This window comes from Aegilops tauschii, chromosome 3, assembly GCF_002575655.3.
Source record: "Aegilops tauschii subsp. strangulata cultivar AL8/78 chromosome 3, Aet v6.0, whole genome shotgun sequence".
Lineage (NCBI taxonomy): Eukaryota > Viridiplantae > Streptophyta > Magnoliopsida > Poales > Poaceae > Aegilops > Aegilops tauschii.
Genome location: NC_053037.3, coordinates 94,311,002 through 94,337,847, shown reverse-complemented (window position 1 = coordinate 94,337,847; position 26,846 = coordinate 94,311,002). Strand labels below are relative to the sequence as shown.

Sequence of the window (26,846 nt, the reverse complement as noted above, 5' to 3'; positions counted from 1 at the left end):
TGGGGCCTTCAGGATTTTTTAGTTGGAGGCGGGTAAACAACCTTGGTTCACACTCTCTGTTTCTCGGACTCAATTATCCGATTAACCAGGAGATCACCGTTGGCAAGGACCTTGATGGCAGAGAGGCTCTGTTTGCTATGGAAAATTGTGTCTACACGGCGAGCCCTAGGAGTTCGGGAGCAAACTCCCCTGATTGTCAATGATACAGCCTGCAGCCAAAAGAAGGTGAGAATGACAAAGGCATCCGGATTAACTTTGATCCTTGGATGTCTCAATTACGACAGGCAGTGATGTGGTTCAAGCCTTCAGGTTGATAGGCAATTGGGCTGTTGCGTCGAAAGGGTGGAGTACTGGTGTCTCCGGATCATTGGTCGCTGAAGCGGGGCTGCAAATTATGATGGTGTTGGATCATCTCTTGGAATGACTTTGTTGTCTTCGCTGCTTGTTCTGGATGGGTAGTTCTTTCTTTTGTTATGCATATTCCTCGTTATTTGGTCATCCTCGTCTATGTCACTCTTACTATGTAATAGTTGGCTCTGTTTAGAATGTCATTCTCGTCTGGATCACGAGAGTCTGAGCGCTGCAGATGGGTGCGTTTTGGTGGTGTAGCAAGACTTCTTATGAACTATCATGTCTTGCTGTTTATGTCAGTAGTAGTCACTAGTCAGTGTTTGAATATTATATATATCGTTGTTTCGAACTGTTTATTGTCTCGAACTACTGGTGGGCTAAATGAGGGCATCACCATTCTCCAGTGTTAAGAGTGTATCTCCTTTTTTTACGTAATATAATTTGAGCTCAGTGTCTTTTCGATGATGTACACTTGTTTGGGCCAGTGAGGTGTCGTTGAATATGGGCCGAGTAGTAACGCAATGCCAAACAGGTCAATTATGACTCTCAGGCCGGGCTCTCAAAAGATCCTCAAAAAAAAGGTCGGGCTCTCCAAAAAAGAAAGAATAAGGACTCTTAGGCCGACATGTGGGCGCCACCGGTGTTTTCGTGCGCTTGCGCGCCGAGAGCATATTGGCGTGTGTTCGAAATTCAAGCTACCTTTTCATCCCCAATCTCCCCCACCTCTGGAATCTCGATTCCTACTCCAGTTCCCCCAAATCCCCCTCCTGTACTCCCTGTACTCAAGCTCACTATCATGTTTCCGGTCAACGCCGATCTCTGGACTGGAGATCCTGAGGTCCGTCCTGCCTTCGGTCGCTGTGTGCTGTCGCTCAACAGTGGCATGGCGGCTCTTGACAACCAGTTTGCCGGCAAAGTGCTGATGGTAACCATCAACGGCGACCGGCCTCCCGTCTCACCGGACGACCTTGTCAAAGCTCTTGGCATTGCACACGACATCCAAATAAGTGACTTGCTCATCGAAGTATGTCTGCCACCAGCTGATTTCTTCGTCAGGTTCCGGACAACTTTCGACTGCAGTCATGTGTTCGAATCTTCCCGGCGTTAGTTCTGCGATGGCGCACTGGTGAGCTTTGATCGGTGGCACCCAGGATGGGCTCGGTGCCCTCTGAGCTTGAGTTTTTAACAAAGCTTACCTTCCATGGCATGCCTCGACGTGCTTGGAACAACGAGTCCATGAATGAGCTTATCAACGACCTTGGAGGTGAGCTCGTAAGTATGTTTGTTCCTCCAGACAGCTGGGCTCTGACGGTTATGGCATGGATGAAGAAGCCGTCCACCATACCGAAGGTGATTGGTGTTGAGATACTGGTGCAGGAACCGGGGTTGTACTATTTGTCGCCACCAAGGCCGCCGCGGACCACATTAGGGATGTACTTGTATCGAGTGTTCGTGCATGTCGAAGAAGTGGTCAATCCATCAATCGAAGTCCTGCCGCCGCCGCTGGTGCCAGGGTCCGTTGACGACGTCCATTACAGGAGTCAACGTCAAACTTTCCCTGTGTTGCTCGGAACGATGGATGGCACAGGGCCTACTCCATCGCGCGGCGGAGGCCACTGCTTCTTTGGGAGAAGAGGCAGGGCTGGCTGCCTGGATGTGCTCTAATTTGAGGTAACAACTGAATCTTGTCAGATACTAGTTAAATCTGAGCTATGGGTGTGAAGTACTGATGTGCCAGTACATTTGATTGTGAACTGCTCTAATTTTGTACCTGAACTTTTTTTAGAAAGGGTTGTACGTCAACTTAATGTGCTAGCAGAACTTATTGTGTTGTCTGTCTGTTTTCTTTGCACAGCATTCAAGATATTTCCCTGTCATTGATAAAGAAGATGAACCATTATGTACGAGTTCATTGGTTTCAACATAGCCCTACCCATAGCGATCCACTGCTTCCATCCCGATTGTGCCGCCTGCGTGAAATTTTTGTATGCAAGTTAAGTGTGCTATGATGTTCTATATGATTGTGTTAGCTATATAAGTTTTTACTGAGCATTAGCAACGCATATGGCTGAAAGATGTATTTACGAGCATCGACCGATGGGTCTCTCTCTCTCTCTCTCTCTCTCACACGCACACACGCACAAGTGGGACCCGTTGAATTATTTCTTTGCTCGTGACAGCTTTTAATTAGGTTCCACTGTAATCTAACTTTTTTCTTAAGTTATTAATTGAGCTCAGTGACTTCAAAAAGTTGTACCGAAGCCTTGTTTGGGCCTTTCTGGCGTCGCTGAATGTGGGTTGAGTAGCCATGTTAGGTTGTACTGTACTACACATGCCTTTTTTTCAACATAAGCAATGCAACTGGGCCGACAATTGTACACAATATCCGGGTCAACTTGTTATTCTCCGCCCCGCTGGGCTGCAAACTTTCCTAGGAGGTATGCATTAGGCTTAACAAGAAAATGAACTTTAAGAAATAATAAATGGGATGTAATTATAATAACTGGGCAGTAACTATAAAAAAATGCACCAAACGCGTAATTAGTTTAAAAATATATTATTTTCAGAATTTGAAAATTTTAATTTCATTACTTGTTGCGCGCGCAATATTTCGCTGGATTTTAATGTAATACAACTTTATTTTGAAATTATATTTAATCTGACTAGAAATTTCGGATAAAAATATTTCGGATCCCATAAAAATGTGGGAATTTTTTTGAATTCTGTTTTGAGCGGTTGGTTGAAATTATTAATCATTGTCCTAGCTAGAAAATGGGTTGTATTTTTAACAAACTGTAAATGGGCTGTAGTAAATTCCATTAGAATTAAAAAAATGGGTTGTACATTCTTACAAATCGCAAATGGGCTATATGTTCTCTGCCACACACTTGTGGGCCTTCTAAGTTGACGCGTCCCCTAAAAAGACTAAGTTGACGCGTATGCAAGGCTTTGTCAACAACACACGGTTCTGGCAGCTATGGCCGTTGGATGTCCATCCAACGGATGTCGTGCTTATTCTTCAATCTCGGATATTCTTGCTTCAGCCGCCCAAAAAATGATTCGTCCCCCTGACATCTGGGGCGCACCATTTCGGAGGCTGACCTGTGGGCCTACTAAGTTAACGCGTACCAAGGGCTTTGTCAACTTAGTCAATATAAACGATTCTAGCTGCAGTGACCGTACGATGTCCATCCAACGGCCGTAGTGCTTCTTCAACCTCTGGTCTTCTTATTCCAGCCGCCCAAAGCATCGCTGGTCGTGCCGCGTGCTTCTGCTTCCCGTGGCTGGCTGTGATGCCGCAGAGGCCTAACCGCCCCTACTACTCCCACCGCTGGCCAGGCCATCCCTCTACTCACCCACACCCCTTGTTATTCCGCAGCGACAGCAGCCTCACACCGCAGCCGAACCAGTGAACCCTCGTACTCCTCTCCGCGCGGGCTTCCACTGCCGCGTCTTCCCCGGCTCCGTGTCGTCCCCTTCCTAGGCCTCGCCGTCGTCCACCGCCCTGGTGCTCTCGGCGCGGCGTGGTCAACGTGGTCAAGGAACGGCTTCCATCGGACATGGACTGTACGTGGAGAGGCTGACAGCTGGGTCCACGACGGCAGCAAGAAAGTGCCTCCTTATTACGCGGAAAATAATGATTCCTCCACCTGACAGCAGGGACCCACCGGACGGGCCACCGTATTTCGCGAAAAAAATGTTTCCTCCCTGACTGCTGGGACCCACCGGACGGGCCACCGTATTGCGCGAAAAAACGTTCCCCCGCTGTTAGCTCGGACCCACCAGAAGTGCCTCCTTATTACGCACAAAAAAATGAATACTCCCCCTGCTGGTTGGGACCCACCTTGGTGGGAGGCTGACTTGTGGGCCTACTAAGTTGACGGGGACGGAGTGCTTTGACAACTTAGTCAATATGAACGATTCTAGCTCCAGTGACCGTACGATGTCCATCCAACGGCCGTATTGCTTCTTCAACCTCTGGTCTTGTTGCTCCAGCCGCCCAAAGCAGCGCCGGTCGTGCCGCATGCTCCTGCCTCCCGTGGCCGGCTGTGCTGCCGCGGAGGCCTCACCGCCACCTACTATTCCCACCGCTGGCCAGGCCCTGCGGCGACGGCAGCCTCACACCGCAGCCGAACCAGTGAACCCTCTTACTCCTCTCTGCGCGGGCTTCCACTGCCGCGTCTTCCCCGGCTCCGCGTCGTCCCCTTCCTAGGCCTCTCCGTCGTCCACCTCCCTGGTACTCTCGGTGCGGCGTGGTCAACGTGGTCAAGGAACGGCTTCCATCGAACGTGGACTGTACGTGGAGAGGCTGACAGCTGGGTCCACGGCCGCAGCAAGGAAGTGCCTCCTTATTACGCGCAAAATAATTATTCCTCCACCTGACAGCGGGGACCCACTGGACGAGCCACCGTATTTCGCAAAAAAATGTTTCCCCCTGACTGCTGGGACCCACCAGCTACATCTTCGCACGCAAGGAAGTGTGTCCGCGCAAAAAAAACGATTCGCCCCCCTGACTGCTGGGACCCACCAGCTACATCTTTGCAGGCAAGGAGGTGCCTGGCAGTCGGGACCCACCTGGTCAAAGCGTACGTAGCTTTGTCATTCTGGTCGCGAACGTGTACGTACATACTAGTCGATGTAGAGGCGCGCACGTGTTGTAGTAGAGGCGCGCACGTAGCATGTACACGTACGTACAACGGCCAGTGTGCAAGAAAGAAAATACGGCCACGTACGTACATACGGTCAGGGTCTCGAATGCCTACTCATGCATACGTATGGCCACGGCTCATGTACATGGCTGGGTCGGAACGGAGAAACAGCGTCGTCGTGTTCATGGGGAGCCAACCGGCTGGGTCGGAACGGAATGCGTCGTCGTGTTCATCGGGAGGGCTTGGGCGGAACAGCCGATGGAAACGAGGCCTGGCGTACCGCAGAATGGAGGAAACGACCTTGTGTTCGACCGGCCACGTTCGAAATGGGATCCTGTCCATCAGGAGGGGTCTGGCGTACCGCAAAACGGAGGAAACGGACCTCCTACGGTCGAAACGGGGGTCCTGTTGATCGGGAGGGGTGTGGCGTACCGCAAAACGGACGAAACGGACTTGTGTTGGAGCGCTACGGTTGAAACGGGGGTCCTGTTCATCGGGAGGGGTGTGGCGTACCGCAAAACGACTCCACGGGATACTGTTCATCTCCACCGTCGACCCCCTCCAGCCTCCACGGGCTACTGTTCATCCACCGTCGATCTCCTCCAGCCTCCACCTGCGACTGTTCATCCACGGGCTCCTGTTCATCCGGCCTCCACCGCGCGCTACTCCACCGGCTACTGTTCAACCAGTCCTCTCCACGGGCTCCTGTTCAACCACCCTCCACGGGCTACTATTCATCCAGCCCTCCACCGTCTACTGTTCATCCTACCCTCCATGGGGTGGTCCTGTTCATCCTGCCCTCCACGGGGTCCTGTTCATCCAGCCCCAACCGGCTCGATCGATCGAGGTCCAGTTCATCCAGAGGCAACACCATGGGGTCCTGTTCATCCACCCCCACCGGGAACTGTTCATCAAAACCCCCCAGCAATGCTCACTGTTCATCCGGAGGCAGCATCGATCGGCTTCAGTTAGCAGCAGTAGCGAAGGAATCGCTCGATCGGGTTCAGTTAACAGCCATCGATTGATCGCTCGGGTTCAGTAACGTGTAGCCTGCAGTGTAATCGCTCGGGTTCAGTTAGAGCCCAACGCCTCGCCCGGGTTCAGCTAGAGCCCAACGCCTCGCACCCACGCGCGTGCATGTACGAGAGAAACGCGCATCGCTCGGCCCCGACCACCCACCGTAACCGGGAACACCCCGATATTTTCCTCGCCCTCGCTTCTTGTAACGCCCACGACGCGGCTATATCTCCCACGTGTCGAGGCACGACTTAGAGGCATAACCGCATTGTGGTTTTGTCGCAAGAAGGGTCATCTTCACACAATCCCATCTAATGAACAAGAATGGGATAAAGAGTTGGCTTACAATCGCCACTTCACACAATACATAAATAAATCATACATCATTCAGAGATACACACATAGGTCCGACTACGGAACCAAAATAAAAGAAGACAACCCAACTGCTAGATCCCTGATCGTCCCAACTGGGCTCCACTACTGATCAAATAGAAAAGAAACAACACAACGGACAGGATCTTCATCGAGCTCCCACTTGAGCTCAGTTGCGTCATCTGCACTGGTCTCATCGACACCTGCAACTGTTTGGAAGCATCTGTGAGTCACGAGGACTCAGCAATCTCACACCCGCGAGATCAAGACTATTTAAGCTTGTAGGACAAGATGGTGCAAAGAGGTGGAGCTGCAGCGGCAAAAGCATGTATGGTGGCTAACTTGCGTAAATGAGAGCGAGAAGAGAAGCAAAGGAGCGGACGTCATCTAGCAATGACCAAGAAGTGATCCTGAACACCTACTTACGTCAAACATAACCCAGAAACCGTGTTCACTTCCCGGACTCCGCCGAGAAGAGACCATCACGGCTACACACGCGGTTGATGCGTTTTAATTAAGGTCAAGTGTCAAGTTCTCTACAACCGGACATTAACAAATTCCCATCTGCCTCATAACCGCGGGCACGGCTTTCGAAAGATAATACCCTGCAGGGGTGTCCCAACTTAGCCCATTATAAGCTCTCACGGTCAACGAAGGATATTCCTTCTCCCGGGAAGACCCGATCAGTCTCGGAATCCCGGTTACAAGACATTTCGACAATGGTAAAACAAGACCAGCAAAGCCGCCCGAATGTGCCGACAAATCCCGATAGGAGCTGCACATATCTCGTTCTCAGGGCACACCGGATTGTCCAAGCTTCCGGTAGGCCAGCCCAGAGTTGCCCCTGGTGGCCACCGGCGACTGACAGGTTGGACCAACACTCAGAGGAGCACTGGCCCGGGGGTTTAAAATAAAGATGACCCTTGAGTCTGCAGAACCCAAGGGAAAAAGGCTTAGGTAGGCAAATGGTAAAACCAAGGTTGGGCCTTGCTGGAGGAGTTTTATTCAAGGCGAACTGTCAAGGGGGTCCCATAAATCACCCAACCGCGTAAGGAACGCAAAAATCAAGGAACATAACACCGGTATGACGGAAACTAGGGCGGCAAGAGTGGAACAAAACACCAGGCATAAGGCCGAGCCTTCCACCCTTTACCAAATATATAGATGCATTAATTAAATAAGAGATATTGTGATATCCCAACATAAACATAATCCAACATGGAGCAATCTTCATCTTCACCTGCATCTAGCAATGCTATAAGAGGGGCTGAGCAAAAGTGGTAACATAGCCAAACAACGGTTTGCTAGGAAGGGTGACAAAGGTTAGAGGTTCATGGCAACTTGGGAGGCTTGAAAAGCAAGTGGTAGGTAGCGCGGCATAGCAATAGAGCGAACAGCTAGCAAGCAAAGATAGAAGTGATTTCGAGGGTATGGTCATCTTGCCTGAGATCCCGCAAGGAAGAAGAACGAGTCCATGAAGAAGACAAACGGACGTAGTCGAACGAATCCTCACAACTCCAGAAAGAAACCGAAGCTAACGAGAGAAGCAACCCGGAAAGAAACAAACAACATAGTAAACAACCACCACATACCCATGGCATGATGCAAAAACAAATATGATGCATGTCCGGTTTAATGAGGCATGGCATGGCAAAGTGCAACAAACAACACTACAAATTAAGTGGAGCTCAATATGCAACGAGTTGCATATTGACGAAACACCACATCAATTATTTAGTTCTCTCTCGTTTATGGACCCAACAATATTAAATGTTTTTAACCATGGCAAGAGGTGAAGCATAAGGAAACTACCTATTTAAGCAAGTTAAATGAGGCCGGAAACAAACAACAACAATTCCGGAAAATCCTCATGTCCATATATTGGGATTGGTACTGTTCTGCCATAAACGCAATTTTAATATTGTTAAACAGCAAAATAAAGTGCACCAAGTTAAACTAGGCATTTTTCTACCCCATTTACATATAAAGTTTATTAAAATCCGAGCTACGGTTATTTAGTTATGAAATAAATCATTTTAACATATTATTCGAGCAAATTTAATCAAACAACATTTTAAACAATTTTAACATGGGTGAAAATGGCATATTATTAAACTACACAAAATTCTAAGCATTTTACATGTTTAAATCATGTTAATCCGATGCACGGTTTATTAGTTATTAATGCATGAACGTGAGGGGGTTTTCTGTAAACTATGAACTCCTGGATAATGCTAAAATCGCAGCGCAGGGAAAAAAATAACACGGGCCGCATCTTGCTGGTCCGATAGAGTACAGGAGGGGGTACTGGAGGGGCTTCTCACCCATGGGCTTGGCCCGGTGAGGCAGAGGCGAACTGGGCCGGATCTGGAGAAGGCAAGGGAAGGCTGCTGGCCCAGGCGCGGAGGCCACGCACGACTGCGGTCAACGGGGTGAGCGGGCGAGCTGTTCGCTTCTGAAGAACAGAAGCAGCAGCAGGCGGGACGAGGCGCTGGCTCAGGCGAGCGAAGCAGAGGCGCTAGACTTGACGGGCGGCGCAGATGGTCTCCGGCGAGGGCACCGGTGGCCGGGGACGGGGCCCAGGCGGCGGGATTCGGCCAGAACGGGCAAGGGCGGTGGAGGTGGCTCCTTGCTGGAGAGGAGGTCGGCGACGCGATGCAGAGGACGCAGGGGAGTCGGGGCGAGAGGAGCAGGGGCGGCCACCGACGAGCACGCGACGGCGGATCCGGCCATGGGGTGCCGGACTTGGCCGGAGAAGGGGCGGAGGCGCGCCGGGTTGGGGCGGCAGTGGCTCTGCTCGTTGCAGGGGAAGCAGATGGCAGCGGCAGGGAGTCGGCGGCGGCGAACGAGCGCGAGGCAGAGGAGGCAGGCCTGGCGACGAACGAGGTGAGGAGGCGCTCGGCAGGAGGCGAGGCAGGCAGCGGCGACGAATGAGGTGAGGAGGCGCTCGGGCACCTGCCGCTGGGTCGAGGCTCGAGGAGCTCCTCTCCTTTGGTGCTGGACACGCACGGGAGCCGGGAGGGGAGGCGGCTGGAGGATGAGGAGAGACGAGGGCGACGCCTGGAGCAGCCGCTGGAAGGGCTCCGACGAGGCGAGCTAGGGGAGGCCTCGGGCGCCATGGCTTTGTTCCTGGGAGGAGGATGAAGAGAGATGCCGAGAGGATTTGGATCATGGTGCGGGCTCTGTTGGTGGGGAAACGAGGGAGGCAGCGGTCGATGGATTGGATGGATCAGGTGGAGAGGTAGTTGGCTCGGGATGGATCCCAAGGAAGATGGTGGCGGCGGAGTGGGAAGGATGGGACAAGCTTCCTAAAGTTTAGGGTTGGACTATTTATATAGGTAGGGGATTAGGGTAGGGGTTTAACGCGATCCGTCCGATCGTAATCGAGCGGTCGATAATGAGTAGGCTAGAGCGTCCAACAAAGAAAACGGAGATGTTTTGTAGATGTTAGGGGATGATCCGGACCCAACGGTAACGAAAGTCCGGTTCGGGTTCGGGACAAATTTCGGACGCGCGCGAGGGGCGATGCACTGTGCAAAGAGGGACTCCGGTTTAAGCAAGAGGGAAAACGAAGAACGAGGTTGGTCTCGGAAGGGTCAGCGGAAGCAAGGGGGGGACGCGGCCACTACGAGGGGATGCAAGTTTTTAAAACATGGCGGCAACGAAGTGCCGATGCAATGCAAATGATGCGATGACGAATGCAACAAACAAATAAAACACAGCTGACTCGCAAAACAAGGAAGGCAGACGGAGCATCGGTCTCGGGGCGTCACAACACTCCACCACTACAAGAGGATCTCGTCCCGAGATCTAAGATGGCACCGGAGAAAAACGGGAGACGAAGAGAAGAGGTAAAACAAATTGCTTCTTGACAAACGAGTGAAACCAAAGAACCTTGAGAGGTCGCAAAGCTTGAGGAAATGACACAACGGAGATGAACAAAACTGAGAAGACTGCGGTAGAAAAGAGAGACAAGGAACACCATGAGAACCTTGATGTTAAGTGACACAATAGATATATAAACCACTCCGGTTAAAACAAGATAGAGAAGGAATAAGAATGATATAATTTGGACAGCACTCCGACTGAAAATGGAAGGAATTGAACATGATCTTGACAAGATGAGAGGATACTCGATGAAATTAACAACATGTTGTCTCCGGAACTAATGAAAGAATGGCACAAGGGGTAAGAAAGATTTCAGACAGCACTCCGGTTGAGGAAAGTGACAAAACTTGATAAGAAGAGAGAACTCGAATGAAAACACGACACTCCGGCTAAACGGATAAGAAAGGAAAAAAACATGATCTTGACAAAACAAGATGATTGATCGAAGAGAGCAACATCACAATGCCTCCGGGACGAACGAATAGAAGATAGATCGTCAGAATAAGAGAACGGAGAAGGAAATGACAACACCTTCCACAAATGAGCTTGGAAAGCATCCTTCCAAGAAGGTTAGAACGGAATTGTTGGAAAACGAACAACGAAAAGAATAAGCTTGTAGTGGGCTTATGGAAAACTTCTCAAAATTATGAGGTGACAACCCGCCACTAACGGAAACAAATGATTGGATTGATATCAACAAGGAGATGAGAAACTTATTTCACCGGGAGGACAAATGAAGAACTTGGGTCATTTATAAGCACCATAAATAGCAAAATCCTTAGGGAAAGCTTTAGGTGAAACATGACACAAGATAAATCCAACGACGAGATTGATGGATTTAAAATACCTCATTCTTAACAACAAGTGAATCATGGAACATGAATGGAAATTGTCAAGAAGGACATAACACCACCTCATATGATAAGTTAGAACGAATTGCCCTTCGGAATGCAAGATGAAGAATGTTTGAACTCCTCAAAACAACACATGTGTTGAGCACCATGTTTATTTTTGAGTATAGCTTGGCGGATCTTGACTCCAAGAGAAATCTTGAAGAACAATTGAAGAATGAAAATAATCCTTGACGAACCACCATGTAGAGCCTCCATGAAGAACTCCGGTAATATAAGAATGATCAAACGAAATGGAAACTTAAAAAGAACTCCGGGAGAAGCCTTGCAATGATTAGATGAAGCTTTGAAATGAAATAATTGAAATAACTTGAAGCTCCGGAAAGAAAATGAACAAATGAGATCAAGAATTTTGATGAACCTCCGGAATAAGGAATTGAATTTACTCGATGAAACAAGAATAAGAATTACATTATGCTCATCCTTCACCAATTAATTGATGACAAGCAATGGGTTTGTCAAACTACTTATCCCCGTAGAAAGGATTAAGATAGACACAGCGCAAACTTGGGAAGGTCTTCATCGAACCACCGGTAGGATTGAAACAACGAATACATTGATATGATAACGAAAGAAGAGAAATCTTGAACGAACCACCGCGAGAATTGAAAACAATTGAAGAAAAGAGGACGAAACACCGTAAGAATTAAAGAACGCGCGAAAATACTCAAGGGAATTTGATACACGAGAACGAAGAGATCACGAGCTGATTAGAGAATACTTGGACGATGCACCGGAATAATATGGAGATGACCGAAGAGACATCAATTTAGAATAATTGGAGAACGAAGCTGAAAAACTTAGAACGAAGAAATCTTCTGAAATGATGGCCTTCGGAGAATCAAACTGAAAAGACTCATGAATTGCTTGGATGGGTGAAAAGAATTCTCGCAATCGAAAACAATTATGAGAGGATGGCATCAAGTTGGAACCATGAATCTTCAAGAGAACGGACCAAGATTTAGGAGAAATTCTTCTTCGGTCTTCAAATGTGGAGAATGATGATGAGAGACACCACCATGAATTATTGAGATACTCCGGGATGAAAAATTAGAAAGGTTGAACCAACGATGAAAATAATTTGAAAGCGATCTTGGAGAAGAAATATGACTGATGATAACTCATTCTTACGTCAAACTTCGAAAAGAATTTGGGAATAACTCCAGAAAAATTAGAAGAGTCAGGTAAGATCCTGGAAAAAAGACCTGTGGGTTAGGGCCCACTCAAAAGATACACCGTTGAAATGATTACTTGAAAAGGAGATTGCACCGGTTGAATTAAATGGTTAGAATGAGGTAACAACCTTGAAATAGTTAGAATTGATGCGGAGTGGAAACACGAATCTTCAGAGATATCTTCAGCAATCCGGAACAAATGAATGGCGAGAAGTGGATGATAAAGAGGTACACCGGCACGAGAAAAACATTTGAAACGAGGAAAAGATATGATCGACAAAGCTTGAATTTAATCCACCGGAGAATAATACAAGAATGAAGAATGATGAACTTGAAGTTTTGTTAGTATCTTCATGAGAAATCACCGGATAAGAACATTGAAAGAAAAGAATGAAGAGACTTTGCATCAATAAAATGGATACTTGGTTAAGACATCTGATTCCTTGAAGAAAAGGGTGGGAGGGCGGGAAAAACAAAGGCAACTTGGGGCAGATGGAACGAACAATGTTGGGAAACTGAGAGGTGATCTTGCGAATGTTGAAATGATTAGATCCACTTGAAGAGAAGCACGCCGGTAGAAAAAGAAATTACCATGACGACCTCGATGATCAAGAAGGATTAGTATTCACATAGCAATATGAGAACACCGTTTAGGAAAGGTATGGATTCAACATTTGACTTCGAAGCAACTCAAATACCACAAAACAAAACAAAACAAAGGATTGGCTCAGGAAATAAGCCGGAACAAACATATGATAGAGATTTCGTCCGAAGTTTTCGTGGTGGGGCCCACACGGGCTCGATCGTACAACACCATCATGTACAAGGCAGTGCACATGACATACGAAGCGTCCCCGAGTCGGCAAAGCCATGGACTCTTTAAGACACAACGAGACCACTGTAAAATCAACCGTATACAGGCGGACCACTAGACGTCGAACCCCAATCTCATATCATACATCTGTCGGAAAGATATCCTAAGAGCTACTTGAATTCCCACTTATAAACTCCCGAAACTTTCTGGTTATGCAATCTGGTGTAGGGGATACAGGGGACACAAATATATATAACCCAAACTAGCAATCCCTAGATCCAGCTGTATCCATCCGTCAACACATAACCAAGAAACCTTCGGAAATCGTTTACCTCAACCTTCGAAAAACATCCGTTATACAAGTTATGGCAATACTCCCGAACTCCCGCCCCAGTACTGGGTGGCGTCGAGGTGATCTCACCAACAACTGCATAAAAGAGATTTCGATGTCGGCGAAACTCAGGTATTCCAGAACTGCAACGATAAAATTGTGACGACAACACCTCGGAGCTCAACTCCCCGGGACACTGCCACAACCCCTAAATGACAGGAGGCACCAAGAACAATGTTCTCGTCACAAATCGATCGGAACGATTCCAAGATACCCGCGTGATCCTAAAATTTTTTTTTAGTGAAATTTGAGGAGAGAGTAGTCAAAACTTCTACGTCAGGAGACCTCACCAGAGCGACGAAGGGACTGAGGAGTAAAAAGAATCCTACTCTCCGATATATATAATCCTAAGACTCAAAACATTTTTGTTCTAGACTCAACAACGCCAGCGATTCGATCAAGCAGGGGGCTCCTAAGTCGGGGATGGCTCTGATTATCAACTTGTAACGCCCATGATGCGGCTATATCTCCCACGTGTCGAGGCACGACTTAGAGGCATAACCGCATTGTGGTTTTGTCGCAAGAAGGGTCATCTTCACACAATCCCATCTAATGAACAAGAATGGGATAAAGAGTTGGCTTACAATCGCCACTTCACACAATACATAAATAAATCATACATCATTCAGAGATACACACATAGGTCCGACTACGGAACCAAAATAAAAGAAGACAACCCAACTGCTAGATCCCTGATCGTCCCAACTGGGCTCCACTACTGATCAAATAGAAAAGAAACAACACAACGGACATGATCTTCATCGAGCTCCCACTTGAGCTCAGTTGCGTCATCTGCACTGGTCTCATCGACACCTGCAACTGTTTGGAAGTATCTGTGAGTCACGAGGACTCAGCAATCTCACACCCGCGAGATCAAGACTATTTAAGCTTGTAGGACAAGATGGTGCAAAGAGGTGGAGCTGCAGCGGCAAAAGCATGTATGGTGGCTAACTTGCGTAAATGAGAGCGAGAAGAGAAGCAAAGGAGCGGATGTCATCTAGCAATGACCAAGAAGTGATCCTGAACACCTACTTACGTCAAACATAACCCAGAAACCGTGTTCACTTCCCAGACTCCGCCGAGAAGAGACCATCACGGCTACACACGCGGTTGATGCGTTTTAATTAAGGTCAAGTGTCAAGTTCTCTACAACCGGACATTAACAAATTCCCATCTGCCTCATAACCGCGGGCACGGCTTTCGAAAGATAATACCCTGTAGGGGTGTCCCAACTTAGCCCATTATAAGCTCTCACGGTCAACGAAGGATATTCCTTCTCCCGGGAAGACCCGATCAGTCTCGGAATCCCGGTTACAAGACATTTCGACAATGGTAAAACAAGACCAGCAAAGCCGCCCGAATGTGCCGACAAATCCCGATAGGAGCTGCACATATCTCGTTCTCAGGGCACACCGGATTGTCCAAGCTTCCGGTAGGCCAGCCCAGAGTTGCCCCTGGTGGCCACCGGCGACTGACAGGTTGGACCAACACTCAGAGGAGCACTGGCCCGGGGGTTTAAAATAAAGATGACCCTTGAGTCTGCAGAACCCAAGGGAAAAAGGCTTAGGTAGGCAAATGGTAAAACCAAGGTTGGGCCTTGCTGGAGGAGTTTTATTCAAGGCGAACTGTCAAGGGGGTCCCATAAATCACCCAACCGCGTAAGGAACGCAAAAATCAAGGAACATAACACCGGTATGACGGAAACTAGGGCGGCAAGAGTGGAACAAAACACCAGGCATAAGGCCGAGCCTTCCACCCTTTACCAAATATATAGATGCATTAATTAAATAAGAGATATTGTGATATCCCAACATAAACATAATCCAACATGGAGCAATCTTCATCTTCACCTGCATCTAGCAATGCTATAAGAGGGGCTGAGCAAAAGTGGTAACATAGCCAAACAACGGTTTGCTAGGAAGGGTGACAAAGGTTAGAGGTTCATGGCAACTTGGGAGGCTTGAAAAGCAAGTGGTAGGTAGCGCGGCATAGCAATAGAGCGAACAGCTAGCAAGCAAAGATAGAAGTGATTTTGAGGGTATGGTCATCTTGCCTGAGATCCCGCAAGGAAGAAGAACGAGTCCATGAAGAAGACAAACGGACGTAGTCGAACGAATCCTCACAACTCCGGAAAGAAACCGAAGCTAACGAGAGAAGCAACCCGGAAAGAAACAAACAACATAGTAAACAACCACCACATACCCATGGCATGATGCAAAAAAAAATATGATGCATGTCCGGTTTAATGAGGCATGGCATGGCAAAGTGCAACAAACAACACTACAAATTAAGTGGAGCTCAATATGCAACGAGTTGCATATTGACGAAACACCACATCAATTATTTAGTTCTCTCTCGTTTATGGACCCAACAATATTAAATGTTTTTAACCATGGCAAGAGGTGAAGCATAAGGAAACTACCTATTTAAGCAAGTTAAATGAGGCCGGAAACAAACAACAACAATTCCGGAAAATCCTCATGTCCATATATTGGGATTGGTACTGTTCTGCCATAAACGCAATTTTAATATTGTTAAACAGCAAAATAAAGTGCACCAAGTTAAACTAGGCATTTTTCTACCCCATTTACATATAAAGTTTATTAAAATCCGAGCTACGGTTATTTAGTTATGAAATAAATCATTTTAACATATTATTCGAGCAAATTTAATCAAACAACATTTTAAACAATTTTAACATGGGTGAAAATGGCATATTATTAAACTACACAAAATTCTAAGCATTTTACATGTTTAAATCATGTTAATCCGATGCACGGTTTATTAGTTATTAATGCATGAACGTGAGGGGGTTTTCTGTAAACTATGAACTCCTGGATAATGCTAAAATCGCAGCGCAGGGAAAAAAATAACACGGGCCGCATCTTGCTGCTCCGATAGAGTACAGGAGGGGGTACTGGAGGGGCTTCTCACCCATGGGCTTGGCCCGGTGAGGCAGAGGCGAACTGGGCCGGATCTGGAGAAGGCAAGGGGAGGCTGCTGGCCCAGGCGCGGAGGCCACGCGCGACTGCGGTCAACGGGGTGAGCGGGCGAGCTGTTCGCTTCTGAAGAACAGAAGCAGCAGCAGGCGGGACGAGGCGCTGGCTCAGGCGAGCGAAGCAGAGGCGCTAGACTTGACGGGCGGCGCAGATGGTCTCCGGCGAGGGCACCGGTGGCCGGGGACGGGGCCCAGGCGGCGGGATCCAGCCAGAACGGGCAAGGGCGGTGGAGGTGGCTCCTTGCTGGAGAGGAGGTCGGCGACGTGATGCAGAGGACGCAGGGGAGTCGGGGCGAGAGGAGCAGGGGCGGCCACCGACGAGCACGCGACGGCGGATCCGGCCATGGGGCGCCGGACTTGGCCGGAGAAGGGGCGGAGGCGCGCCGGGTTGGGGCGGCAGTGGCTCTACTCGTTGCAGGGGAAGCAGATGGCAGCGGCAGGGAGTCGGCGGCGGCGAACGAGCGCGAGGCAGAGGAGGCAGGCCTGGCGACGAACGAGGTGAGGAGGCGCTCGGCAGGAGGCGAGGCAGGCAGCGGCGACGAATGAGGTGAGGAGGCGCTCGGGCACCTGCCGCTGGGTCGAGGCTCGAGGAGCTCCTCTCCTTTGGTGCTGGACACGCACGGGAGCCGGGAGGGGAGGCGGCTGGAGGATGAGGAGAGACGAGGGCGACGCCTGGAGCAGCCGCTGGAAGGGCTCCGACGAGGCGAGCTAGGGGAGGCCTCGGGCGCCATGGCTTTGTTCCTGGGAGGAGGATGAAGAGAGATGCCGAGAGGATTTGGATCATGGTGCGGGCTCTGTTGGTGGGGAAACGAGGGAGGCAGCGGTCGATGGATTGGATGGATCAGGTGGAGAGGTAGTTGGCTCGGGATGGATCCCGAGGAAGATGGTGGCGGCGGAGTGGGAAGGATGGGACAAGCTTCCTAAAGTTTAGGGTTGGACTATTTATATAGGTAGGGGATTAGGGTAGGGGTTTAACGCGATCCGTCCGATCGTAATCGGGCGGTCGATAATGAGTAGGCTAGAGCGTCCAACAAAGAAAACGGAGATGTTTTGTAGATGTTAGGGGATGATCCGGACCCAACGGTAACGAAAGTCCGGTTCGGGTTCGGGACAAATTTCGGACGCGTGCGAGGGGCGATGCACTGTGCAAAGAGGGACTCCGGTTTAAGCAAGAGGGAAAACGAAGAACGAGGTTGGTCTCGGAAGGGTCAGCGGAAGCAAGGGGGGAACGCGGCCACTACGAGGGGATGCAAGTTTTTAAAACATGGCGGCAACGAAGTGCCGATGCAATGCAAATGATGCGATGACGAATGCAACAAACAAATAAAACACAGCTGACTCGCAAAACAAGGAAGGCAGACGGAGCATCGGGCTCGGGGCGTCACACTTCTGCCACGGTTTTTTCCATCATGGACGGCCCAAAGAATGTCATGCAGTTGCGTCTCCGGTCCGCCCAGGACGAAAAGCCCATTTTCTGTCATGATTTGTTGTCATAGAAGTAGGACCCCACCACATCTATGATGATACCGTGTTTTGTCATAATTATTGTCATAGAAGTGTCATAAGTATGACAAAAAAAATTCGTTCGGCCCAAAATGTCACGGATGTGTCTTTTTGTAGTAGTGTAATCTCGATCTATGCCAACTCAACAAACACCATCGGAGAAACCTGTAGAGCATCTTTATAATCACCCAATTACATTGTGACGTTTGATAGCACATAAGGTGTTCCTCCGGTATTCGGGAGTTGCATAATCTCATAGTCTGAGGAACATGTATAAGTCATGAAGAAAGCAGTAGCAATGAAACTGTAACGATCATAATGCTAAGCTAACGAATGGGTCTTGTCCATCACATCATTCTCCTAATGATGTGATCCCGTTCATCAAATGACAACACATGTCTATGGTTAGGAAACATAACCATCTTTGATAAACGAGCTAGTCAAGTAGAGGCATACTAGGGACACTTTGTTTTTGTCTATGTATTCACACATGTACTAAGTTTCCAGTTAATACAATTCTAGCATGAATAATAAACATTTATCATGAAATAAGGAAATAAATAATAACTTTATTATTGCCTCTAGGGCATATTTCCTTTAGTCTCCCACTTGCACTAGAGTCAATAATCTAGTTCACATCGCCATGTGATTAACACCAATAGTTCACATCACCATGTGATTAACACCCATAGTTCACATCGCCATGTGACCAACACTCAAAGGGTTTACTAGAGACAGTAAACTTAGTTCACATCGCCATGTGATTAACACCCAAAGAGTACTAAGGTGTGATCATGTTTTGCTTGTGAGAGAAGTTTAGTCAACGGGTCTGCCATATTCAGATCCGTATGTATTTTGCAAATTTCTATGTCAACAATGCTCTGCACGGAGCTACTCTAGCTAATTGCTCCCACTTTCAATATGTATCCAGATTGAGACTTAGAGTCATCTGGATCAGTGTCAAAACTTGCATCGACGTAACCCTTTACAACGAACCTTTTGTCACCTCCATAATTGAGAAACATATCCTTATTCCACTAAGGATAATTTTGACCAATGTCCTGTGATCTACTCTTAGATCACTATTGTACTCCCTTGCCAAATTCAGTGTAGGGTATACAATAGATCTGGTACACAGCATGGCATACTTTATAGAACCTATGGCTGAGGCATAGGGAATGACTTTCATTCTCTTTCTATCTTCTGCCCTGGTCGGGCTTTGAGTCTTACTCAATTTCACACCTTGCAATACAGGCAAGAACTCCTTCTTTGACTTGTTCCTTTTTGAACTACTTCAAAAATTTGTCAAGGTATGTACTCATTGTAAAAAACTTATCAAGCGTCTTGATCTATCTCTATAGATCTTGATGCTCAATATGTAAGCAGCTTCACCGAGGTCTTTCTTTGAAAAACTCCTTTCAAATACTCCTTTATGCTTTCCAGAAAATTCTACATTATTTCCGATCAACAATATGTCATTCATATATACTTATCAGAAATGATGTAGTGCTCCCACTCACTTTCTTGTAAATACAGGCTTCACCGCAAGTCTGTATAAAACTATATGCTTTGATCAACTCATCAAAGCGTATATTCCAACTCCGAGATGCTTGCACCAGTCCATAGATGGATCGCTGGAGCTTGCACATTTTGTTTGCACCTTTAGGATCAAAAAAACCTTCTGGTTGTATCATATACAACTCTTCTTTAAGAAATCCATTAAGGAATGTAGTTTTGACATCCATTTGCCAGATTTCATAAAATGTGGCAATTTGCTAACATGATTCGGACAGACTTAAGCATTGCTACGAGTGAGAAAATCTCATCGTAGTCAACACCTTGAACTTTGTCAAAAACCATTTTCGACAAGTCTAGCTTTGTAGATAGTAACACTACTATCAGCGCCCGTCTTCCTCTTGAAGATCAATTTATTTTCTATGGCTTGCCGATTATCGGGCAAGTCAACCAAAGTCCGCACTTTGTTCTCATACATGGATCCCATCTCAGATTTCATGGCCTCAAGCCATTTCGCGGAATCTGGGCTCATCATCACTTCCTCATAGTTCGTAGGTTCGTCATGGTCAAATAACATGACCTCCAGAACATGATTACCGTACCACTCTGGTGCGGATCTCACTCTGGTTGACCTACGAGGTTCGGTAGTAACTTGATCTGAAGTTACATGATCATCATCATTAGCTTCGTCACTAATTGGTGTAGGAGTCACAGGAACAAATTTCTGTGATGAACTACTTTCCAATAAGGGAGCAGGTACAGTTACCTCATCAAGTTCTACTTTCCTCCCACTCACTTCTTTCGAGAGAAACTCCTTCTCTAGAAAGGATCCATTCTTAGCAACGAATGTCTTGCCTTCGGATTTGTGATAGAAGGTGTACCCAACTGTCTCCTTCGGGTATCCTATGAAGACACATTTCTCCGATTGGGTTTGAGCTTATCAGGATGAAACTTTTTCACATAAGCATCGCAACCCCAAACTTTAAGAAACGACAACTTTGGTTTCTTCCCAAACCACAGTTCATATGGTGTCGTCTCAACGGATTTAGATGGTACCCTATTTAACGTGAATGCAGCTGTCTCTAATGCATAACCCCAAAACGATAGTGGTAAATCGGTAAGAGACATCATAGATTGCACCATATCTAATAAAGTACGGTTACGATGTTCGGACACACCATTACGCTGTGGTGTTCCAGGTGGCGTGAGTTGCGAAACTATTCCGCATTGTTTCAAATGAAGACCAAACTCGTAACTAAAATATTCTCCTCCATGATCGGATCGTAGAATTTTTATTTTCTTGTTACGATGATTTTCCACTTCACTCTGAAATTATTTGAACTTTTCAAATGTTTCAGATTTATGTTTCATCAAGTAGATACACCCATATCTGCTCAAATCATCTGTGAAGGTCAGAAAATAACGATACCTGCCGCGAGCCACAACACTCATCGGACTGCATACATCAGTATGTATTATTTCCAACAAGTATGTTGCTCGCTCCATTGTTCCGGAGAACGGAGTCTTAGTCATCTTGCCCATGAGGCATGGTTCGCAAGCATCAACTGATTCATAATCAAATGATTCCAAAAGCCCATCAGCATGGATTTTCTTCATGCGCTTCACAGACCTAAACGGCAGTGCCACAAATAAGTTGCACTATCATTATTAACTTTGCATCTTTTGGCTTCAATATTATGAATATGTGTATCACTACGATCGAGATTCAATAAACCATTCACCTTGGGTGTATGACAATTGAAGGTTTTATTCATGTAAACAGAACAACAATTATTCTCTGACTTTAAATGAATAACCGTATTGTAATAAACATGATCAAATCATATTCATGCTTAACGCAGACACCAAATAACATTTATTTAGGTTCAACACTAATCCCGAAAGTATAGGGAGTGTGCGATGATGATCATATCAATCTTGGAACCACTTCCAACACACATTGTCACTTCACCCTTAACTAGTCTCTGTTCATTCTGCAACTCCCGTTTCGAGTTACTAATCTTAGCAACTGAACTAGTATCAAATACTGAGGGGTTGCTATAAACACTAGTAAAGTACACATCAATAACATGTATATCAAATATACCTTTGTTCACTTTGCCATCCTTCTTATCCGCCAAATACTTGGGGCAGTTCTGCTTCCAGTGACCAGTCCCTTTGCAGTAGAAGCACTTAGTCTCAGGCTTAGGTCCAGACTTGGGCTTCTTCACTTGAGCAGCAACTTGCATGCCGTTCTTCTTGAAATTCCCCTTCTTCCCTTTGCCCTTTTCTTGAAACTAGTGGTCTTTTCAACCATCAACACTTGATGCTTTTCTTGATTTCTACCTTCATCGATTTCAGCATCACGAAGAGCTTGGGTATCGTTTCCATTATCCCTTGCATATTATAGTTCATCAAGAAGTTCTAGTAACTTGGTGATAGTGACTAGAGAACTTTGTAAATCACTATCTTATCTAGAAGATTAACTCCCACTTGATTCAAGTGATTGTAGTACTCAGACATTCTGAGCACATGCTCACTAGCTGAGCAATTCTCCTCCATCTTGTAGGCAAAGTGCTTGTTAAAGGTCTCGTACCTTTCGTCATGGGCATGAGTCTGAAATACTAATTTCAACTCTTGGAACATCTCATATGCTCTGTGGTGTTCAAAACGTATTTGAAGCCCCGATTCTAAGCCGTAAAGCATGGTGCACTAAACTATCAAGTAGTCATCATATGGAGCTTGCCAAACGTTCATAACGTCTGCATCTGCTCCTGCAATCGGTCTGTCACCTAGCGGTGCATCAAGGACATAATTCTTCTGTGCAGCAATGAGGATAATCCTCAGATCACGGATCCAATCCGCATCATTGCTACTAACATCTTTCCACTTAGTTTTCTCTGAGAACATATAAAAAAACAGGGGAGCTAAACGCGAGCTATTGATCTACAACATAGATATGCTAATACTACCAAGACTAAGTTCATGATAAATTTAAAGTTCAATTAATCATATCACTTAAGAACTCCCACTTAGATAGACATCCCTCTAATCATCTAAGTGATCACGTGATCCATATCAACTAAACCATGTCCGATCATCACATGAGATGGAGTAGTTTTCAATGGTGAACATCACTATGTTGATCATATCTACTATATGATTCACGCTCGACCTTTCGGTCTCTAGTGTTCTGAGGCCATATCTGCATATGCTAGGCTCGTCAAGTTTAACCCGAGTATTCTGTGTGTGCAAAACTGGCTTGCACCCATTGTATGTGAACGTAGAGCTTATCACACCCGATCATCACGTGGTGTCTCGGCACGACGAACTTTCGCAACGGTGCATACTCAGGGAGAACACGTATACCTTGAAATTTAGTGAGAGATCATCTTATAATGCTACCATCGAACTAAGCAAAATAAGATGCATAAAGGATAAACATCACATGCAGTCAATATAAGTGATATGATATGGCCATTATCATCTTGTGCCTTTGATCTCCATCTCCAAAGCACCGTCATGATCACCATCGTCACCGGCGTGACACCTTGATCTCCATCGTAGCATCGTTGTCGTCTCCCCAACTATTGCTTCTACGACTATCGCTACCGCTTAGTGATAAAGTAAAGCAATTACATGGCGATTGCATTTCATACAATAAAGCGACAACCATATGGCTCCTGCCAGTTGCCGATAACTCTGTTACAAAACATGATCATCTCATACAATAAAATTTAGCATAATGTCTTGACCATATCACATCAAAACATGCCCTGCAAAAATAAGTTAGACGTCCTCTACTTTGCTGTTTTAAGTTTTACGTGGCTGCTACGGGCTGAGCAAGAACCGTTCTTACCTACGCATCAAAACCACAACGATATTCGTCAAGTATGTGTTGTTTTAACCTTCAACAAGGACCGGGCGTAGCCACATTCGATTCAACTAAAGTTGGAGAAACTGACACCCGCCAGCCACCTGTGTGCGAAGCACGTCGGTAGAACCAGTCTCGCGTAAGCGTACGCGTAATGTCGGTCCGGGCCGCTTCATCCAACAATACCGTCGAATCAAAGTATGACATGCTGGTAAGCAGTATGACTAGTATCGCCCACAACTCACTTGTGTTCTACTCGTGCATATAACATCTACGCATAAACCTGGCTCTGATACCACTGTTGGGGAACGCAGTAATTTCAAAAAAAATCCTACGCACACGCAAGATCATGGTGATGCATAGCAACGAGAGGGGAGAGTGTTGTCTACGTACCCTCGTAGACCGTAAGTGGAAGCGTTATGACAACGCGGTTGATGTAGTCGTACGTCTTCACGATCAACCGATCCTAGCACCGAAAGTACGGCACCTCCGCGATCTGCACACGTTCGGCTCGGTGACGTCCCATGAACTCACGATCCAGTAGAGTGTCGGGGAAGAGCTTCGTCAGCTTGACGGCGTGATGAAGGTGATGATGAAGCTACCGGCGCAGGGCTTCGCCTAAGCACTATGACGATATGACCGAGGTGGATTATGGTGGAGGGGGGGAACCGCACACGGCTAAGAGATCAATGATCAACTTGTGTGTCTATGGGGTGCCCCCCTCTGCCGTATATAAAGGAGTGGAGGATGGGAGGGGCCGGCCCTCTCTATGGCGCACCCTAGGGGAGTCCTACTCCCACCGGGAGTAGGATTCCCCCCTTCCCTAGTTGGAGTAGGAAAGGAAGGGAAGGAGGAGTAGGAAAGAAGGAAAGGGGGGCCGCCCCGCCCCCCCAAAACCTATTCCAATTCGGCCTCCTGCCCAAGGGGGGCGCACCAGCCCCTTGTGGGCTGGTGTGCTTCCTTCTTATGGCCCATAAGGCCCATAACTTCTCCCGGGGGGTTCCGGTAACCTCCCGGTACTCCGGAAAAATGCCCGAACCACTCGGAACCTTTCCGATGTCCGAATATAGCCTTCCAATATATCGATCTTTACGTCTCGACCATTTTGAGACTCCTCATCATGTCCATGATCTCATTCGGGACTCCGAACAACCTTCGGTACATCAAATCACATAAACTCATAATACCGATCATCACGAAACGTTAAGCGTGTGGACCCTACGGGTTCGAGAACTATGTAGACATGACCGAGACACGTCTCCGGTCAATAACCAATAGCGGAACCTCGATGCTCATATTGGCTCCTACATATTGTACGAAGATATTTATCGGTCAAACCGCATAACAACATACGTTGTTCCCTTTGTCATCGGTATGTTACTTGCCCGAGATTCGATCGTCGGTATCTCAATACCTAGTTCAATCTCGTTACCGGTAAGTCTCTTTACTCGTTCCGTAATGCATCATTCCGCAACTTAATCATTAATCACATTGCTTGCAAGGCTTATAGTGATGTGCATTACCGAGAGGGCCCAGAGATACCTCTCCGATACACGGAGTGACAAATCCTAATCTCGATCTATGCCAACTCAACAAACACCATCGGAGACACCTATAGTGCATCTTTATAATCACCCAGTTATGTTGTGACATTTGATAGCACACAAGGTGTTCCTGCGGTATTCCGGAGTTGCATAATCTCATAGTCTGAGGAACATGTATAAGTCATGAAGAAAGCAGTAGCAATGAAACTGTAACGATCATAATGCTAAGCTAACGAATGGGTCTTGTCCATCACATCATTCTCCTAATGATGTGATCCCGTTCATCAAATGACAACACATGTCTATGGTTAGGAAACATAACCATCTTTGATAAACGAGCTAGTCAAGTAGAGGCATACTAGGGACACTTTGTTTTTGTCTATGTATTCACACATGTACTAAGTTTCCGGTTAATACAATTCTAGCATGAATAATAAACATTTATCATGAAATAAGGAAATAAATAATAACTTTATTATTGCCTCTAGGGCATATTTCCTTCACTTAACATTTCGTTGGGCGCCCACCGGAGCTCCTCATCGGTGGCACACTGGAGCTTATGGGCCCACCTCCACGCAGCGACGAGGCGCCCAACGCCTTTGACCTTCCTCGCGCAGTACCCGTCTTCGTACACCTCCTCCGCACGACGACGCATCCTCCCACAAAGATCCACCGCCTCCTTTTTTCAGGCGGCATCACAGGCTTCATAGGCCGCCTGGTACCTGGCTTCCTCCTCCGCCATCTCCTTCTTGAACGCCACTTGCCTGGCTTTCTCAGCCAGTGGCAGCGACTTCCACAAACAAAGATTGTACTGGCCCCAAAACCAATCCAAAGTTGGGGGGTCCGGCGCAACCTTGTCCGATGGCGCGTAGGGGTCCTTGATGACCCACAAGTTTAGGGGATCTATCGTAGTTCTTTCGATAAGTAAGAGTGTCGAACCCAACGAGGAGCAGAAGGAAATGACAAGCGGTTTTCAGTAAGGTATTATCTGCAAGCACTTGAATTATCGGTAACAGATAGTTTTGTGATATGGTAATTTGTAACGGGTAACAAGTAATGAAAGTAAATAAGGTGCAGCAAGATGGCCCAATCCATTTTGTAGCAAAGGAAAAGCCTGGACAAACTCTTATATGAAGGAAACGCTCCCGAGGACACATGGGAATTATCGTCAAGCTAGTTTTCATCACTCTCATATGATCCACGTTCGTTACTTTGATAATTTGGTACGTGGGTGGACCGGTGCTTGGGTGATGTCCTTACTTGGACAAGCACCCCACTTATGATTAACTCCTATTTCAAGCATCCGCAACTACAAAAGAATTATTAAGGTAAACCTAACCATAGCATGAAACATATGGATCCAAATCAGCCCCTTACGAAGCAACGCATACACTAGGGTTTAAGCTTCTGTCACTCTAGCAACCCATCATCTACTTATTACTTCCCAATGCCTTCCCCTAGGCCCAAACAATGGTGAAGTGTCATGTAGTCGACGTTCACATGACACCACTAGAGGAAAGACAACATACATCTCATCAAAATATCGAACGAATACCAAATTCACATGACTACTAATAGCAAGACTTCTCCCATGTCCTCAGGAACAAACGTAACTACTCACAAATCATATTCATGTTCATAATCAGAGGGGTATTAATATGCATAATGGATCTGAACAAATGATCTTCCACCAAATAAACCAACTAGCATCAACTACAAGGAGTAATCAACACTACTAGCAACCCACAGGTACCAATCTAAGGCTTTGGGACAAAGATTGGATACAAGAGATGAACTAGGGTTTGAGAGGAGATGGTGCTGGTGAAGATGTTGATGGAGATTGA

The 26,846-nt window shown here is 46.9% G+C and overlaps 1 protein-coding gene across 1 annotated transcript; it reads right to left on the bottom strand.

Annotated features, from left to right (window-relative positions):
* Positions 1 to 14,799: 14,799 nt before the first annotated feature.
* On the bottom strand, positions 14,800 to 17,644 carry LOC141042285 (uncharacterized). The gene is made up of 2 exons (XM_073510068.1): positions 16,503 to 17,644; positions 14,800 to 15,712 (listed from the first exon to the last, which is right to left on the bottom strand). Exons 1-2 carry the CDS (start codon positions 17,295 to 17,297, stop codon positions 15,434 to 15,436), a joined length of 1,074 nt encoding a protein of 357 aa, XP_073366169.1. The 5' UTR covers positions 17,298 to 17,644; the 3' UTR covers positions 14,800 to 15,433.
* Positions 17,645 to 26,846: the final 9,202 nt, after the last annotated feature.